The 19662-nt window shown below is 44.9% G+C and overlaps 1 protein-coding gene across 1 annotated transcript in view; it reads right to left on the minus strand.

The window, feature by feature from the left end:
- The window catches only part of LOC139556891 (laminin subunit alpha-5-like), a 195218-nt gene that overhangs the window by 50044 nt on the left and 125512 nt on the right, over positions 1–19662 (minus strand). The window contains exons 38-45 of the mRNA XM_071370986.1: positions 18489–18596; positions 13687–13770; positions 9250–9480; positions 6724–6837; positions 2799–2929; positions 2085–2165; positions 1675–1889; positions 1147–1247 (exon numbers count right to left, since the gene is read on the minus strand). Of these exons, the coding sequence (XP_071227087.1) occupies positions 1147–1247; positions 1675–1889; positions 2085–2165; positions 2799–2929; positions 6724–6837; positions 9250–9480; positions 13687–13770; positions 18489–18596 (1065 nt within the window). The remainder of the gene's footprint in view (positions 1–1146; positions 1248–1674; positions 1890–2084; positions 2166–2798; positions 2930–6723; positions 6838–9249; positions 9481–13686; positions 13771–18488; positions 18597–19662) is intronic.

Here is a 19662-nt window from a genome sequence, read left to right on the forward strand (position 1 = left end):
ACTGGGCAAGTCAGTTAAGAACAAATTCTTATTTACAATGGCGGCCAACCCCCCCGGCCTAACCCGAACGTCGCTGGGCCAATTGTGCGCGGCCCTATGGGACTACCAATCACGGCCAGTTGTCATACAACTTGGAATCGAACCAGGGTCTGTAGTGATGCCCCAAACACTGTGACGCAGTGCCTTAGACCGCTGCGCCACTCGGGAGCCCAATGAGAAGAGGACAGAGACAGCAGGCCAAGACCTTGACTGAACGACAGTCAGCTACTGTGAATGACCTGATTGACTAAACGACAGTCAGTTACTGTGAATGACCTGATTGACTAAACGACAGTCAGTTACTGTGAATGACTTGATTGACTGAACGACAGTCAGTTACTGTGAATGACTTGATTGACTGAACGACAGTCGGTTACTGTGAATGACTTGAATGACTGAACGACAGTCGGTTACTGTGAATGACCTGATCGACTGAAGGACAGTCAGCTGAGTGTAATGATATAAGTAGTCTAATCTAAAAGGGCTTTCAATATTGAATTTCTTTGGACCAAGTCAGTAGTGTGAGGTTAGAAAGACATGAAGTTCAGTACGTACCTGGCAGGGGTCACGGTCTCTGATGATAACTGAGTTCAGTACGTACCTGGCAGGGGTCACGGTCTCTGATGATAACTGAGTTCAGTACGTACCTGGCAGGGGTCACGGTCTCTGATGATAACTGAGTTCAGTACGTACCTGGCAGGGGTCACGGTCTCTGATGATAACTGAGTTCAGTACGTACCTGACAGGGGTCACGTTCTCTGATGATAACTGAGTTCAGTACGTACCTGGCAGGGGTCACGGTCTCTGATGATAACTGAGTTCAGTACGTACCTGACAGGGGTCACGGTCTCTGATGATAACTGAGTTTAGTACGTACCTGGCAGGGGTCACGGTCTCTGATGATAACTGAGTTCAGTACGTACCTGACAGGGGTCACGGTCTCTGATGATAACTGAGTTCAGTACGTACCTGACAGGGGTCACGGTCTCTGATGATAACTGAGTTTAGTACGTACCTGGCAGGGGTCACGGTCTCTGATGATAACTGAGTTTAGTACGTACCTGACAGGGGTCACGGTCTCTGATGATAACTGAGTTCAGTACGTACCTGGCAGCGGTCACAGTGTGGTCCGGTCACACCTTGTTTACATTGACATTGTCCTGTGTGACGGTCACACGAAGCTGTGCCACAGGGAGAGCAGTTGCATCCTGGGTAAATAAGAGAGAGACGGGGAGATAATTGTAGAGACTACTGACTGGAAACCGTCTCACGCAGAGGAAGTGATTTGTTAATCCTTCGCACACAACAAGTTATTAATGGGATTAAGACCTTGTGGTGAAAACAGAACTAGTTTTTGAGACTTCCTGGATTAAAGAGAAATACATTTAGTGGAAGTGAGAGGCTATGTAAACTGGGATTAGGCTAGAGATGGTATGGATGTGTGTGTGTGAATTTGTGTGTATGTGTGTGTGTTTACGTGTGTATGTGTGTTTGCACGTGCATAAACACGTACAAACCTGTGTGTGTGTGCGTTTGCATGCGCACATCCGTGTGTGTGTGTATATGTGTGTGTGTGTGTGTGTGTGTATGTGTGTGTGTTTGTGTGTATTGTCCGACCAGGCCGGTTGGTCTTACTGGTGCAGTTCTTGGCAGTGACGGCGTCACCGTAGAAACCAGCGCCACAGATCTCGCAGTGCGCCCCGGCGGTGTTGTGCATGCAGCTGTGACACTCGCCCGTCAGCCCGTCACAGTCGCTGAACAGCATGTTGGGGTCCGTGTTGCCATGGCAATGGCAGGGCTGGCACGCGCTGCCAATAACCATGGGGTTGCCGTAGAAACCGGGAGCACACCTGAAGGAAGGTAGAGACAGGAGGAGGAGGAGTCAGCGCGTGGATTGGACACAGGTGTGTTTGTTAAGGTCATCAAACAAATGAAGTATGAGACTTTTTTCATTAACTGCTCTCTTCACTGTTAGTTCAACATGTGTACACATGGCAAGATTGTTATATAGTAAAGCTGATTTCATCATTGAATGGACTACTGACCTTTGACACTGGGGCCCAGCGTAGCCAGGCATACACAGACACTGCATCCTGTTGAGTTTCTCCACACAGCCCACTGCAAAACTACACAGGAGAGAAGAGGTAGCAACCAGGAGGTGTAGTCAGAGACAAAAACCAATCTACCAATCTACAGTTTCTACAATACGTAACAGCTGAGCAAAGAGAGGATCTATGAGAGGAGAGGGAAGGAGATGTTACTGACTTGTTGGAGGACACCTGCAGAGGACAGGGGTAGAAAAGAGAAGGAGAGGAGAGGAAAGGAGAGGTTACTGACTTGTTGGAGGACACCTGCAGATGACAGGGGTAGAAATGAGAAGGAGAGGAGAGGAAAGGAGAGGTTACTGACTTGTTAGAGGACACCTGCAGAGGACAGGGGTAGAAAAGAGAAGGAGAGGAGAGGAAAGGAGAGGTTACTGACTTGTTGGAGGACACCTGCAGATGACAGGGGTAGAAAAGAGAAGGAGAGGAGAGGTTACTGACTTGTTAGAGGACACCTGCAGAGGACAGGGGTAGAAAAGAGAAGGAGAGGAGAGGAAAGGAGAGGTTACTGACTTGTTAGAGAACACCTGCAGATGACAGGGGTAGAAAAGAGAAGGAGAGGAGAGGTTACTGACTTGTTGGAGGACACCTGCAGAGGACAGGGGTAGAAAAGAGAAGGAGAGGAGAGGAAAGGAAAGGAGAGGAGAGGTTACTGACTTGTTGGAAAACACCTGCAGAGGACAGGGGCAGGTGTCACAGGAGAGGGTTTGTCCATCTAGAGAGTTGTTACCATGGAAACCACCTTGACATTTCTCACAGTGGTCTCCAGCCCTGTTGTGTTGACAGTTCTGAGAAAAACAACATATACATGATACACCTAACCTAACAAAACACAGACATTAAAACACAATGATTTGTTTGGTAATATATATGAATGATTCTTTGAGTCATAAACTTGGAGAACATCTCAATTTCAGTTCCCAGAGGCAATAGTTAAAACAGTGTGTCAGCCATGATGATGTTCCCAGAGGTTAAAGTGGTGTTATAGTACTGACTACAGTTATAGTACTGACTAGTTATAGTACTGACTACAGTTATAGTACTGACTACAGTTATAGTACTGACTACAGTTATAGTGGAGTTATAGTACTGACTACAGTTATAGTACTGACTACAGTTATAGTGGTGTTTAGTACTGACTACAGATATAGTACTGACTACAGTTATAGTGGTGTTATAGTACTGACTACAGTTATAGTACTGACTACAGTTATAGTGGTGTTATAGTACTGACTACAGTTATAGTACTGACTTCAGTTATAGTGGTGTTATAGTACTGACTACAGTTATAGTGGTGTTATAGTACTGACTACAGTTATAGTGGTGTTATAGTACTGACTACAGTTATAGTACTGACTACAGTTACAGTACTGACTACAGTTATAGTACTGACTACAGTTATAGTGGTGTTATAGTACTGACTACAGTTACAGTACTGACTACAGTTATAGTACTGACTACAGTCATAGTGCTGTTATAGTACTGACTACAGTTATAGTACTGACTACAGTTATGGTACTGACTACAGTTACAGTGGTGTTATAGTACTGACTACAGTTATAGTGGTGTTATAGTACTGACTACAGTTATAGTACTGACTATAGTTATAGTACTGACTACAGTTATAGTGGTGTTATAGTACTGACTACAGTTATAGTGGTGTTATAGTACTGACTACAGTTATAGTGGTGTTATAGTACTGACTACAGTTATAGTACTGACTACAGTTATAGTGGTGTTATAGTACTGACTACAGTTATAGTGGTGTTATAGTACTGACTACAGTTATAGTGGTGTTATAGTACTGACTACAGTTACAGTACTGACTACAGATATAGTACTGACTACAGTTATAGTGGTGTTATAGTACTGACTACAGTTATAGTACTGACTACAGTTATAGTACTGACTACAGTTATAGTGGTGTTATAGTACTGACTACAGTTACAGTACTGACTACATTTATAGTGGTGTTATAGTACTGACTACAGTTATAGTACTGACTACAGTTATAGTGGTGTTATAATACTGACTACAGTTATGGTGGTGTTATAGTACTGACTACAGTTATAGTACTGACTACAGTTACAGTACTGACTACAGTTATATTACTGACTACAGTTATAGTGGTGTTATAGTACTGACTACAGTTATAGTACTGACTACAGTTACAGTACTGACTACAGTTATAGTACTGACTACAGTTATAGTGGTGTTATAGTACTGACTACAGTTATAGTACTGACTACAGTTATAGTACTGACTACAGTTACAGTACTGACTACAGTTATAGTGGTGTTATAGTACTGACTACAGTTATAGTACTGACTACAGTTATAGTACTGACTACAGTTATAGTGGTGTTATAGTACTGACTACAGTTATAGTACTGACTACAGTTATAGTGGTGTTATAGTACTGACTACAGTTATAGTACTGACTACAGTTATAGTACTGACTACAGTTATAGTGGTGTTATAGTACTGACTACAGTTATAGTACTGACTACAGTTATAGTACTGACTACAGTTATAGTGGTGTTATAGTACTGACTACAGTTATAGTGGTGTTATAGTACTGACTACAGTTATAGTGGTGTTATAGTACTGACTACAGTTATAGTACTGACTACAGTTACAGTACTGACTACAGTTATAGTGGTGTTATAGTACTGACTACAGTTATAGTACTGACTACAGTTATAGTACTGACTACAGTTATAGTACTGACTACAGTTATAGTGGTGTTATAGTACTGACTACAGTTACATTACTGACTACAGTTATAGTGGTGTTATAGTACTGACTACAGTTATAGTACTGACTACAGTTACAGTACTGACTACAGTTATAGTGGTGTTATAGTACTGACTACAGTTATAGTACTGACTACAGTTATAGTACTGACTACAGTTATAGTGGTGTTATAGTACTGACCACAGTTATAGTGGTGTTATAGTACTGACTACAGTTATAGTACTGACTACAGTTATAGTACTGACTACAGTTATAGTGGTGTTATAGTACTGACTACAGTTATAGTACTGACTACAGTTATAGTGGTGTTATAGTACTGACTACAGTTATAGTACTGACTACAGTTATAGTACTGACTACAGTCATAGTGGTGTTATAGTACTGACTACAGTTATAGTACTGACTACAGTTATAGTACTGACTACAGTTATAGTGGTGTTATAGTACTGACTACAGTTATAGTGGTGTTATAGTACTGACTACAGTTATAGTGGTGTTATAGTACTGACTACAGTTATAGTACTGACTACAGTTATAGTGGTGTTATAGTACTGACTACAGTTATAGTACTGACTACAGTTACAGTACTGACTACAGTTATAGTGGTGTTATAGTACTGACTACAGTTATAGTGGTGTTATAGTACTGACTACAGTTATAGTACTGACTACAGTTACAGTACTGACTACAGTTATAGTGGTGTTATAGTACTGACTACAGTTATAGTACTGACTACAGTTATAGTACTGACTACAGTTATAGTGGTGTTATAGTACTGACTACAGTTATAGTGGTGTTATAGTACTGACTACAGTTATAGTGGTGTTATAGTACTGACTACAGTTATAGTACTGACTACAGTTATAGTGGTGTTATAGTACTGACTACAGTTATAGTACTGACTACAGTTACAGTACTGACTACAGTTATAGTGGTGTTATAGTACTGACTACAGTTATAGTGGTGTTATAGTACTGACTACAGTTATAGTACTGACTACAGTTACAGTACTGACTACAGTTATAGTGGTGTTATAGTACTGACTACAGTTATAGTACTGACTACAGTTATAGTACTGACTACAGTTATAGTACTGACTACAGTTATAGTGGTGTTATAGTACTGACTACAGTTACATTACTGACTACAGTTATAGTGGTGTTATAGTACTGACTACAGTTATAGTACTGACTACAGTTACAGTACTGACTACAGTTATAGTGGTGTTATAGTACTGACTACAGTTATAGTACTGACTACAGTTATAGTACTGACTACAGTTATAGTGGTGTTATAGTACTGACTACAGTTATAGTGGTGTTATAGTACTGACTACAGTTATAGTACTGACTACAGTTACAGTACTGACTATAGTTATAGTGGTGTTATAGTACTGACTACAGTTATAGTACTGACTACAGTTATAGTGGTGTTATAGTACTGACTACAGTTATAGTACTGACTACAGTTATAGTGGTGTTATAGTACTGACTACAGTTATAGTGGTGTTATAGTACTGACTACAGTTATAGTACTGACTACAGTTACAGTACTGACTATAGTTATAGTGGTGTTATAGTACTGACTACAGTTATAGTACTGACTACAGTTATAGTGGTGTTTAGTACCGACTATAATTCAGCTGGAAAGCCAAAATATTAATGTCATTAATAGTTGATTGCAAAGAGATGAGTCTGCATCTTCCATTGTGATACAACTTCCTGATCCATCCAGGAGAAACCTATGAATTACATTTTGCATTTCAATCGCTTTTTTGCGATTGATGTAAACAATCTTTGTGATTGCTATAAACAAGCAGCACTCACCTCACAGACTCCAGACCCGTCTAGACACTGGTCAGAGTGGCCATTACAGTTGCAGGGAACACACTTCCCCAGGAACAGCCCTTTAGTGTCTCTGTAGTACCCCGGAGCACATTGCTGGAGAGGAGGAGGATGGAGAGAAGAGAGAGAAGGTGAGGGAGAGCAGGGGGACAGAGATAAGCTGAGACGGAGATTCTGACTTGATTCCTATCTGCATGGACAAATCTGTGGACATATAATCACTGTCTATCACACCTAACTATAAGGTTGGGATATCTCAAGTAAAAACCTAAAAAAAAATCCATATTTAGATATCCAGCAATGTAATGATATACAGTAGTACCCACATGTATATTAAACAATCAGCTGGCTGTGATCTGACCTGGCAGGGTTAGTTAACACAGTAATAACACAGTACTAATGAGTCGACCCATTCCAACCTGGCAGGGTTAGTTAACACAGTAATAACACGATACTAACCAGTTGACCCATTCCAACCTGGCAGGGTTAGTTAACACAGTAATAACACCATACTAATGAGTCGACCCATTCCAACCTGGCAGGGTTAGTTAACACAGTAATAACACCATACTAATGAGTCGACCCATTCCAACCTGGCAGGGTTAGTTAACACAGTAATAACACGATACTAACCAGTCGACCCATTCCAACCTGGCAGGGTTAGTTAACACAGTAATAACACCATACTAATGAGTCGACCCATTCCAACCTGGCAGGGTTAGTAACACAGTAATAACACCATACTAATCAGTCGACCCATTCCAACCTGGCAGGGTTAGTTAACACAGTAATAACACGATACTAACCAGTCGACCCATTCCAACCTGGCAGGGTTAGTTAACACAGTAATAACACCATACTAATGAGTCGACCCATTCCAACCTGGCAGGGTTAGTTAACACAGTAATAACACCATACTAATGAGTCGACCCATTCCAACCTGGCAGGGTTAGTTAACACAGTAATAACACCATACTAATCAGTCGACCCATTCCAACCTGGCAGGGTTAGTTAACACAGTAATAACACAGTACTAACCAGTTGACCCATTCCAACCTGGCAGGGTTAGTAACACAGTAATAACACCATACTAATCAGTCGACCCATTCCAACCTGGCAGGGTTAGTTAACACAGTAATAACACAGTACTAACCAGTTGACCCATTCCAACCTGGCAGGGTTAGTTAACACAGTAATAACACCATACTAATCAGTCGACCCATTCCAACCTGGCAGGGTTAGTAACACAGTAATAACACCATACTAATCAGTCGACCCATTCCAACCTGGCAGGGTTAGTTAACACAGTAATAACACAGTACTAACCAGTTGACCCATTCCAACCTGGCAGGGTTAGTTAACACAGTAATAACACCATACTAATGAGTCGACCCATTCCAACCTGGCAGGGTTAGTTAACACAGTAATAACACCATACTAACCAGTTGACCCATTCCAACCTGGCAGGGTTAGTAACACAGTAATAACACCATACTAATGAGTCGACCCATTCCAACCTGGCAGGGTTAGTTAACACAGTAATAACACCATACTAATGAGTCGACCCATTCCAACCTGGCAGGGTTGGTAACACAGTAATAACACCATACTACTCAGCCGACCCATTCCAACCTGGCAGGGTTAGTTAACACAGTAATAACACCATACTACTCAGTCGACCCATTCCAACCTGGCAGGGTTAGTTAACACAGTAATAACACCATACTAATGAGTCGACCCATTCCAACCTGGCAGGGTTGGTAACACAGTAATAACACCATACTACTCAGCCGACCCATTCCAACCTGGCAGGGTTAGTTAACACAGTAATAACACCATACTACTCAGTCGACCCATTCCAACCTGGCAGGGTTAGTTAACACAGTAATAACACCATACTAATGAGTCGACCCATTCCAACCTGGCAGGGTTAGTTAACACAGTAATAACACCATACTAATCAGTTGACCCATTCCAACCTGGCAGGGTTAGTTAACACAGTAATAACACAGTACTAACCAGTTGACCCATTCCAACCTGGCAGGGTTAGTTAACACAGTAATAACACCATACTAATGAGTCGACCCATTCCAACCTGGCAGGGTTAGTAACACAGTAATAACACCATACTAATGAGTCGACCCATTCCAACCTGGCAGGAGTCTCCCGGGTAGTTAGCGGGACAGAGGCAGATCTCTACGCTGTTGGGCTATGGTTAGTAACCCAGTAATAACCCAGGAATGTTTTAGTAATAACACATTAATAACATATGAATAACATAACCCAGTCATAACATTGTCCTAAAATAGTCCTAACATAGTCGTAACCTGTTAATAACATAACCCAGTCATAACATAGTCCTAACGTCGTCCTAACCCGTTAATAACATAGTAATAGCTTATGAATAACATAACCCAGTCCTAACATAGTCCTAACGTCCTCCTAACCCGTTAATAACCCAGTAATAACATAGTAATAATACATTTAGAACACATTACTAACACCAACCTGGCAGGAGTCTCCCCGGTAGTTAGCGGGACAGAGGCAGATCTCTACGTTGTTGGCGTGTCGCCCCGTGGGCAGTGTCTGTGCTCCCTCCAGCATGACCCCGCGTAGCGACACAGTGTGGGCAGACTGGGAGTGGAGAGCTCTGATCTGGAGAGACTCTAAACCAACCAGAACCATCATCAGTTCCTCTCTAGACACCACGTTCCCCGTCCGGGCGTGGCGGAAACTTCCCTGGGAGGGGGGGGGGGGGGGGGGTAAAGAAAGAGATGGGGGTGAGAGTAGGCATGGGTATTATGATGTTGGCGGCAGGTAGCCTAGTGGTTAGAGCGTTGGACTAGTAACCGAAAGGTTGCTAGATCGAATCCCCGAACAGTTAACACACCATTCCTAGGCTGTCATTGTAAATAAGAATTTGTTCTTAACTGACTTGCCTGGTTAAATAAAGGAAAAATAAAAAATGAATAAAATGTCATGATGGTAGATGTCAAAGGACAGAATACTGCAGTATGAAAAGAATGAATGAAAAGACATATTGAGATGGAAATACAGACTTCAACAGAATGTTTCATGGGGAGTTGAATCTGGTTCAATCTGGATACATCCTTTATTAAATGTGTTAACGGTCAGTGGCCATCGGCTAGTGGTCAGGTCAGTGTCCCTCCTCCACCATGTGGACTATCCCCAGGTGGTCAGGTCAGTGTCCAGCCTCCACCATGTGGACTATCCCCAGGTGGTCAGGTCAGTGTCCAGCCTCCACCATGTGGACTATCCCCAGGTGGTCAGTGTCCTACCTCCACCATGTGGACTATCACCAGGTGGTCAGGTCAGTGTCCCTCCTCCACCATGTGGACTATCCCCAGGTGGTCAGATCAGTGTCCCTACCTCCACCATGTGGACTATCACCAGGTGGTCAGGTCAGTGACCCTCCTCCACCATGTGGACTATCCCCAGGTGGTCAGATCAGTGTCCCTCCTCCACCATGTGGACTATCACCAGGTGGTCAGGTCAGTGACCCTCCTCCACCATGTGGACTATCCCCAGGTGGTCAGGTCAGTGTCCCTCCTCCACCATGTGGACTATCCCCAGGTGGTCAGTGTCCTACCTCCACCATGTGGACTATCACCAGGTGGTCAGGTCAGTGACCCTCCTCCACCATGTGGACTATCCCCAGGTGGTCAGGTCAGTGTCCCTCCTCCACCATGTGGACTATCCCCAGGTGGTCAGTGTCCTACCTCCACCATGTGGACTATCACCAGGTGGTCAGGTCAGTGTCCCTCCTCCACCATGTGGACTATCCCCAGGTGGTCAGGTCAGTGTCCCTCCTCCACCATGTGGACTATCCCCAGGTGGTCAGGTCAGTGTCCCTCCTCCACCATGTGGACTATCCCCAGGTGGTCAGTGTGCTACCTCCACCATGTGGACTATCCCCAGGTGGTCAGGTCAGTGTCCCTCCTCCACCATGTGGACTATCCCCAGGTGGTCAGGTCAGTGTCCCTCCTCCACCATGTGGACTATCCCCAGGTGGTCAGGTCAGTGTCCAGCCTCCACCATGTGGACTATCCCCAGGTGGTCAGGTCAGTGTCCCTCCTCCACCATGTGGACTATCCCCAGGTGGTCAGTGTCCCTCCTCCACCATGTGGACTATCCCCAGGTGGTCAGGTCAGTGTCCAGCCTCCACCATGTGGACTATCCCCAGGTGGTCAGGTCAGTGTCCCTCCTCCACCATGTGGACTATCCCCAGGTGGTCAGTGTCCCTCCTCCACCATGTGGACTATCCCCAGGTGGTCAGGTCAGTGTCCAGCCTCCACCATGTGGACTATCCCCAGGTGGTCAGGTCAGTGTCCCTCCTCCACCATGTGGACTATCACCAGGTGGTCAGGTCAGTGTCCCTCCTCCACCATGTGGACTATCCCCAGGTGGTCAGGTCAGTGTCCCTCCTCCACCATGTGGACTATCCCCAGGTGGTCAGGTCAGTGTCCCTCCTCCACCATGTGAACTAACCCCAGGTGGTCAGGTCAGTGTCCCTCATCCACCATGTGGACTATCCCCAGGTGGTCAGTGTCCCTCCTCCACCATGTGGACTATCCCCAGGTGGTCAGTGTCCCTCCTCCACCATGTGACCTATCCCCAGGAGGTCAGGTCAGTGTCCCTCTTCCACCATGTGGACTATCCCCAGGTGGTCAGGTCAGTGTCCCTCCTCCACCATGTGGACTATCCCCAGGTGGTCAGGTCAGCGTCCTTCCTCCACCATGTGGAATATCCCCAGGTGGTCAGTGTCCCTCCTCCACCATGTGGACTATCCCCAGGTGGTCAGTGTCCCTCCTCCACCATGTGGACTATGCCCAGGTGGTCAGTGTCCCTCCTCCACCATGTGGACTATCCCCAGGTGGTCAGTGTCCCTCCTCCACCATGTGGAATATCCCCAGGTGGTCAGTGTCCCTCCTCCACCATGTGGACTATCCCCAGGTGGTCAGTGTCCCTCCTCCACCATGTGGACTATCCCCAGGTGGTCAGGTCAGTGTCTCTCCTCCACCATGTGGACTATCCCCAGGTGGTCAGTGTCCCTCCTCCACCATGTGGACTATCCCCAGGTGGTCAGGTCAGTGTCCTTCCTCCACCATGTGGACTATCCCCAGGTGGTCAGTGTCCCTCCTCCACCATGTGGACTATCCCCAGGAGGTCAGGTCAGTGTCCCTCCTCCACCATGTGGACTATCCCCAGGTGGTCAGGTCAGTGTCCTACCTCCACCATGTGGACTATCCCCAGGTGGTCAGTGTCCCCCCTTCACCATGTGGACTATCCCCAGGTTGTCAGGTCAGTGTCCTACCTCCACCATGTGGTTTATCCCCAGGTGGTCAGTGTCCTACCTCCACCATGTGGACTATCCCCAGGTGGTCAGTGTTTTACCTCCACTATGTGGACTATCCCCAGGTGGTCAGTGTTCCTCCTCCACCATGTGGACTATCCCCAGGTGGTCAGGTCAGTGTCCCTCCTCCACCATGTGGACTATCCCCAGGTGGTCAGTGTCCCTCTTCCACCATGTGGACTATCCCCAGGTGGTCAGGTCAGTGTCCTTCCTCCACCATGTGGACTATCCCCAGGTGGTCAGTGTCCCTCTTCCACCATGTGGACTATCCCCAGGTGGTCAGTGTCCTACCTCCACCATGTGGACTATCCCCAGGTGGTCAGTGTCCCCCCTCCACCATGTGGACTATCCCCAGGTGGTCAGGTCAGTGTCCTTCCTCCACCATGTGGACTATCCCCAGGTGGTCAGTGTCCTACCTCCACCATGTGGACTATCCCCAGGTGGTCAGTGTTCCTCCTCCACCATGTGGACTATCCCCAGGTGGTCAGGTCAGTGTCCCTCCTCCACCATGTGGACTATCCCCAGGTGGTCAGTGTCCCTCTTCCACCATGTGGACTATCCCCAGGTGGTCAGGTCAGTGTCCTTCCTCCACCATGTGGACTATCCCCAGGTGGTCAGTGTCCCCCCTCCACCATGTGGACTATCCCCAGGTGGTCAGTGTCCCCCCTCCACCATGTGGACTATCCCCAGGTGGTCAGTGTCCTACCTCCACCATGTGGACTATCCCCAGGTGGTCAGTGTCCTACCTCCACCATGTGGACTATCCCCAGGTGGTCAGTGTCCCTCTTCCACCATGTGGACTATCCCCAGGTGGTCAGGTCAGTGTCCTTCCTCCACCATGTGGACTATCCCCAGGTGGTCAGTGTCCCTCTTCCACCATGTGGACTATCCCCAGGTGGTCAGTGTCCTACCTCCACCATGTGGACTATCCCCAGGTGGTCAGTGTCCCCCCTCCACCATGTGGACTATCCCCAGGTGGTCAAGTCAGTGTCCTTCCTCCACCATGTGGACTATCCCCAGGTGGTCAGTGTCCTACCTCCACCATGTGGACTATCCCCAGGTGGTCAGTGTTCCTCCTCCACCATGTGGACTATCCCCAGGTGGTCAGGTCAGTGTCCCTCCTCCACCATGTGGACTATCCCCAGGTGGTCAGTGTCCCTCTTCCACCATGTGGACTATCCCCAGGTGGTCAGGTCAGTGTCCTTCCTCCACCATGTGGACTATCCCCAGGTGGTCAGTGTCCCCCCTCCACCATGTGGACTATCCCCAGGTGGTCAGTGTCCCCCCTCCACCATGTGGACTATCCCCAGGTGGTCAGTGTCCTACCTCCACCATGTGGACTATCCCCAGGTGGTCAGTGTCCTACCTCCACCATGTGGACTATCCCCAGGTGGTCAGTGTCCTACCTCCACCATGTGGACTATCCCCAGGTGGTCAGGTCAGTGTCCTTCCTCCACCATGTGGACTATCCCCAGGTGGTCAGTGTCCCTCCTCCACCATGTGGACTATCCCCAGGTGGTCAGTGTCCCTCCTCCACCATGTGGACTATCCCCAGGTGGTCAGTGTCCTACCTCCACCATGTGGACTATCCCCAGGTGTGGTTCTTCAGGTGAAGAGTATTCTCTCTCCATGAACACCAGGGTCATCTGGTTACCCTGGAGACACAGAGACACACACACAGCCTTTATTATCAGACGCACAACCATTATCAACAGGGATTAACCAGCCTTACTGGTAGTTAATGTGAATGAGAACAGCTACATTATCAACAGGGATTAACCAGCCTTACTGGTAGTTAATGTGAATGAGAACAGCTACATTATCAACAGGGATTAACCAGCCTTACTGGTAGTTAATGTGAATGAGAACAGCTACATTATCAACAGGGATTATTCAGCATTACTGGTAGTTAATGTGAATGAGAACAGCTACATTATCAACAGGGATTAACCAGCCTTACTGGTAGTTAATGTTAATGAGAAGAGCTACATTATCAACAGGGATTAACCAGCCTTACTGGTAGTTAATGTGCATGAGAACAGCTACATTATAAACAGGGATTAACCAGCCTTACTGGTAGTTAATGTGAATGAGAACAGCTACATTATCAACAGGGATTATTCAGCCTTACTGGTAGTTAATGTTAATGAGAACAGCTACATTATCAACAGGGATTAACCAGCCTTACTGGTAGTTAATGTGAATGAGAACAGCTACATTATCAACAGGGATTATTCAGCCTTACTGGTAGTTAATGTCCATGAGAACAGCTACATTATCAACAGGGATTAACCAGCCTTACTGGTAGTTAATGTGAATGAGAACAGCTACATTATCAACAGGGATTATTCAGCCTTACTGGTAGTTAATGTTAATGAGAACAGCTACATTATCAACAGGGATTAACCAGCCTTACTGGTAGTTAATGTGAATGAGAACAGCTACGTTATCAACAGGGATTAACCAGCATTACTGGTAGTTAATGTTAATGAGAACAGCTACATTATCAACAGGGATTAACCAGCCTTACTGGTAGTTAATGTTAATGAGAACAGCTACATTATCAACAGGGATTAACCAGCCTTACTGGTAGTTAATGTTAATGAGAATAGCTACATTATCAACAGGGATTAACCAGCATTACTGGTAGTTAATGTTAATGAGAACAGCTACATTATCAACAGGGATTAACCAGCCTTACTGGTAGTTAATGTTAATGAGAACAGCTACATTATCAACAGGGATTAACCAGCATTACTGGTAGTTAATGTTAATGAGAACAGCTACATTATCAACAGGGATTAACCAGCCTTACTGGTAGTTAATGTTAATGAGAACAGCTACATTATCAACAGGGATTAACCAGCCTTACTGGTAGTTAATGTTAATGAGAATAGCTACATTATCAACAGGGATTATTCAGCCTTACTGGTAGTTAATGTGAATGAGAACAGCTACATTATCAACAGGGATTAACCAGCCTTACTGGTAGTTAATGTGAATGAGAATAGCTACATTATCAACAGGTATTAACCAGCCTTACTGGTAGTTAATGTGAATGAGAACAGCTACATTATCAACAGGGATTAACCAGCCTTACTGGTAGTTAATGTTAATGAGAACAGCTACATTATCAACAGGGATTAACCAGCATTACTGGTAGTTAATGTGAATGAGAACAGCTACATTATCAACAGGGATTAACCAGCCTTACTGGTAGTTAATGTTAATGAGAACAGCTACATTATCAACAGGGATTAACCAGCCTCACTGGTAGTTAATGTGAATGAGAATAGCTACATTATCAACAGGGATTAACCAGCCTTACTGGTAGTTAATGTGAATGAGAACAGCTACATTATCAACAGGGATTAACCAGCCTTACTGGTAGTTAATGTGAATGAGAACAGCTACATTATCAACAGGGATTATTCAGCCTTACTGGTAGTTAATGTGAATGAGAACAGCTACATTATCAACAGGGATTATTCAGCCTTACTGGTAGTTAATGTCCATGAGAACAGCTACATTATCAACAGGGATTAACCAGCCTTACTGGTAGTTAATGTGAATGAGAACAGCTACATTATCAACAGGGATTAACCAGCCTTACTGGTAGTTAATGTTAATGAGAACAGCTACATTATCAACAGGGATTAACCAGCCTTACTGGTAGTTAATGTGCATGAGAACAGCTACATTATAAACAGGGATTAACCAGCCTTACTGGTAGTTAATGTCCATGAGAACAGCTACATTATCAACAGGGATTAACCAGCATTACTGGTAGTTAATGTTAATGAGAACAGCTACATTATAAACAGGGATTAACCAGCCTTACTGGTAGTTAATGTGCATGAGAACAGCTACATTATAAACAGGGATTAACCAGCCTTACTGGTAGTTAATGTCCATGAGAACAGCTACATTATCAACAGGGATTAACCAGCCTTACTGGTAGTTAATGTCCATGAGAACAGCTACATTATCAACAGGGATTAACCAGCATTACTGGTAGTTAATGTTAATGAGAACAGCTACATTATAAACAGGGATTAACCAGCCTTACTGGTAGTTAATGTTAATGAGAACAGCTACATTATCAACAGGGATTAACCAGCCTTACTGGTAGTTAATGTTAATGAGAACAGCTACATTATCAACAGGGATTAACCAGCCTTACTGGTAGTTAATGTTAATGAGAAGAGCTACATTATCAACAGGGATTAACCAGCCTTACTGGTAGTTAATGTTAATGAGAACAGCTACATTATCAACAGGGATTAACCAGCCTTACTGGTAGTTAATGTTAATGAGAAGAGCTACATTATCAACAGGGATTAACCAGCCTTACTGGTAGTTAATGTGCATGAGAACAGCTACATTATCAACAGGGATTAACCAGCCTTACTGGTAGTTAATGTTAATGAGAACAGCTACATTATCAACAGGGATTAACCAGCCTTACTGGTAGTTAATGTGCATGAGAACAGCTACATTATCAACAGGGATTATTCAGCCTTACTGGTAGTTAATGTGCATGAGAACAGCTACATTATCAACAGGGATTAACCAGCCTTACTGGTAGTTAATGTGAATGAGAACAGCTACATTATCAACAGGGATTAACCAGCCTCACTGGTAGTTAATGTGAATGAGAATAGCTCCTCAGTTGACTGAGAAAGGCATACAGTGCATTTGGAAAGTATTCAGACCCTTTGACTTTTTCCACATTTTGTTACTTTACAGTCTTATTCTAAAATTGACTAAATTACTTTCCCCCCCTCATCAATCTAAAAACATGGTTTTTAGAAATGTTTGCTAATTTATAAAAAATAATAAACAGAAATACCTTATTTACATAAGTATTCAGACCCTTTGCTATGAGACTCGATTTGGAAAGGCACACACCTGTCTATATAAGATCCCACAGTTGACAGTGCATGTCAGAGCAGAAACCAAGCCATGAGGTCAAAGGAATTGTGCGTAGAGCTCCGAGACAGGATTGTGTCGAGGCACTAATCTGGGGAAGGGTACCAAAACATTTCTACAGCATTGAAGGTCCCCAAGAACTCAGTGGCCTCCATCATTCTTAAATGGAATAAGCTTGGAACCACCAAGACTCGTCCTAGAGCTGGCTGCCCGGCCAAACTGAACAATCGGAGGAGAAGGGCCTTGGTCAGGGAGGTGACCAAGAACCCGATGGTCAATCTGACAGCACTCCAGAGTTCCTCTGTGGAGATGGGAGAACCTTCCAGAAGGACAACCATCTCTGCAGCACTCCACCAATCAGGCCTTTATGGTAGAGTGGCCAGACGGAAGCCACTCCTCAGTAAAAGGCACATGACAGCCTGCTTGGAGTTTGCCAAAAGGCACCTAAAGGACTCTCAGACCATGAGAAACAAGATTCTTTGGTCTGATGAAACCAAGATTGAACTCTTTGGCCTGAATGCCAAGCGTCACGTCTGGAGGAAACCTGACACCATCCCTACGGTGAAGCACGGTGTTGGCAGCATCATGTTGTGGGGATCTTTTTCAGCGTCAGGGACTGGGAGACTAGTCAGGATCGAGGCAAAGATGAACAGAACAAAGTACAGAGAGATCCTTGATGAAGTCCTGAGTGCTCTGGAGCAGGTTCTCAGACTGTGGTGAAGGTTCACCTTCCAACAGGACAATGACCCTAAGCACACAGCAGAGACAACGCAGGAGTGGCTTCGGGACAAGTAGTAATGTCCTTGAGTGACCTAGCCAGAGCCAGGACTTGAACACGATTGAACATCTCTGGAGAGACCTGAAAATAGATGTGCAGCAACACTCCCCATCCAACCTGACAGAGCTTGAGAGGATCTGCAGAGGAAAATGAGAGATACTCCCCAAATACAGATGTGCCAAGCTTGTAGCATCATACCCAAGAAGACTCGAGGCTGTAATCGCTGCCAGAGGTGCTTCAACAAAGTACTGAGGACAGGGTCTGAATACTTATGTAAATGTGGTCGTTTTTTAAAACGTTTTTTTTATTAGCAAAAATGTCTAAAAACATTTTTTTGCTTTGTCATTATGTGGTATTGTGTGTGTATATTGATGAGGGGAAAAAACAATTTAATCCATTTTAGAATAAGGCTGTAACGTAACAAAATGTGGAAAAAGTCAAGGGGTCAGAATACTTTCCAAAGGCGCCGTACACACAGCATTTAAACTACACAAAAGCACCTCTTTTTTGTTGAGCAGAATTGAACCAGATCTCTGGAACAAGGTTTACATACTTCATACTTTATTTCAGACGCTTCAAAGGATACCAAGTACTACTTTGGCGTTAACATCATTCTATTGTGTTTGGGTGTAAAGCATGGGGTCCCTGTGGTGGGATGGGCACCTTGAGAATGACGTCCGGTCGAGAGGCTTCAACGGGCAGAGACACAACATCTCCTCTCATAGTCTGAGTGTGGAGACGGTACCGCAGATAGCCTCCATAAGACGACACCTAGATAGAGATGATTAGAGAGGGAGGGAAGGAGAGATGGAGAGAGAGAGGGACAGAGAAAAAAGAGGTGGAGAGCAAGACTGTCACACCCTGACCATAGTTTGCTTTGTATGTTTTATGTTTTGGTTGGTCAGGGTGTGATCTGTGTGGGCATTCTATGTTGTATGTCTGGTTTGTCTATTTCTGTGTTTGGCCTGATATGGTTCTCAATCAGAGGCAGGTGTTTTGCGTTGTCTCTGATTGGGAACCATATTTAGGTAGCCTGTTTTGTATTGTGGGTGTTGGGTTATTGTCTATGTCTATACCTTGGTTGCCTGTGTCTGCACTTTCGTTATATAGCGTCACGTTCGTTTTGTTGTTTTGTAAGTTTGTTTAGTGTTTTGTCTTCGTTTAATAAATCAAGTATGTATTCATCAAACCACGCTGCGCTTTGGTCCGATCCTTACTCCTCCTCAGACGAGGAGGATTACGACGTTCGTGACAAAGAAAGAAATAATAGAGGAATAACAATAAAGAGATAGAAAGAGACCGATACAGAGAGATCGATATTGACAGAGAAGACAGGAAGAGACAGAGAAGACAGGAAGAGAGAGAGAAGACAGGAAGACAGAAGACAGGAAGAGAGAGAGAAGACAGGAAGAGACAGAGACAGAGAGGACAGGAAGAGAGAGAGGACAGGAAGAGGCAGAGAAGACAGGAAGAGGCAGAGAAGACAGGAAGAGGCAGAGAAGACAGAAGACAGGAAGAGACAGAGAAGACAGGAAGAGACAGGAAGAGACAGAAGACAGGAAGAGACAGAAGACCGAAAGAGACAGAGAGGACAGAAAATGACAGAGAAGACGAGGAAGAGCCAAAGAAGACGAGGAAGAGACAGAGAAGACAGCAAGAGACAGAAAGAGACAGAGAAGACAGGAAGAGACAGGACAGAAAGAGACAGAGAAGACGAGGAAGAGACAGAGAAGACGAGGAAGAGACAGAAAGAGACAGAGAAGACAGAAAAAGACAGAGAAGACAGGAAGAGACAGAAAGAGACAGGAAGAGACAGGAAGAGACAGAAAGAGACAGA

This window comes from Salvelinus alpinus, chromosome 28, assembly GCF_045679555.1.
Source record: "Salvelinus alpinus chromosome 28, SLU_Salpinus.1, whole genome shotgun sequence".
In the NCBI taxonomy this organism is placed as follows: Eukaryota; Metazoa; Chordata; class Actinopteri; order Salmoniformes; family Salmonidae; genus Salvelinus; species Salvelinus alpinus.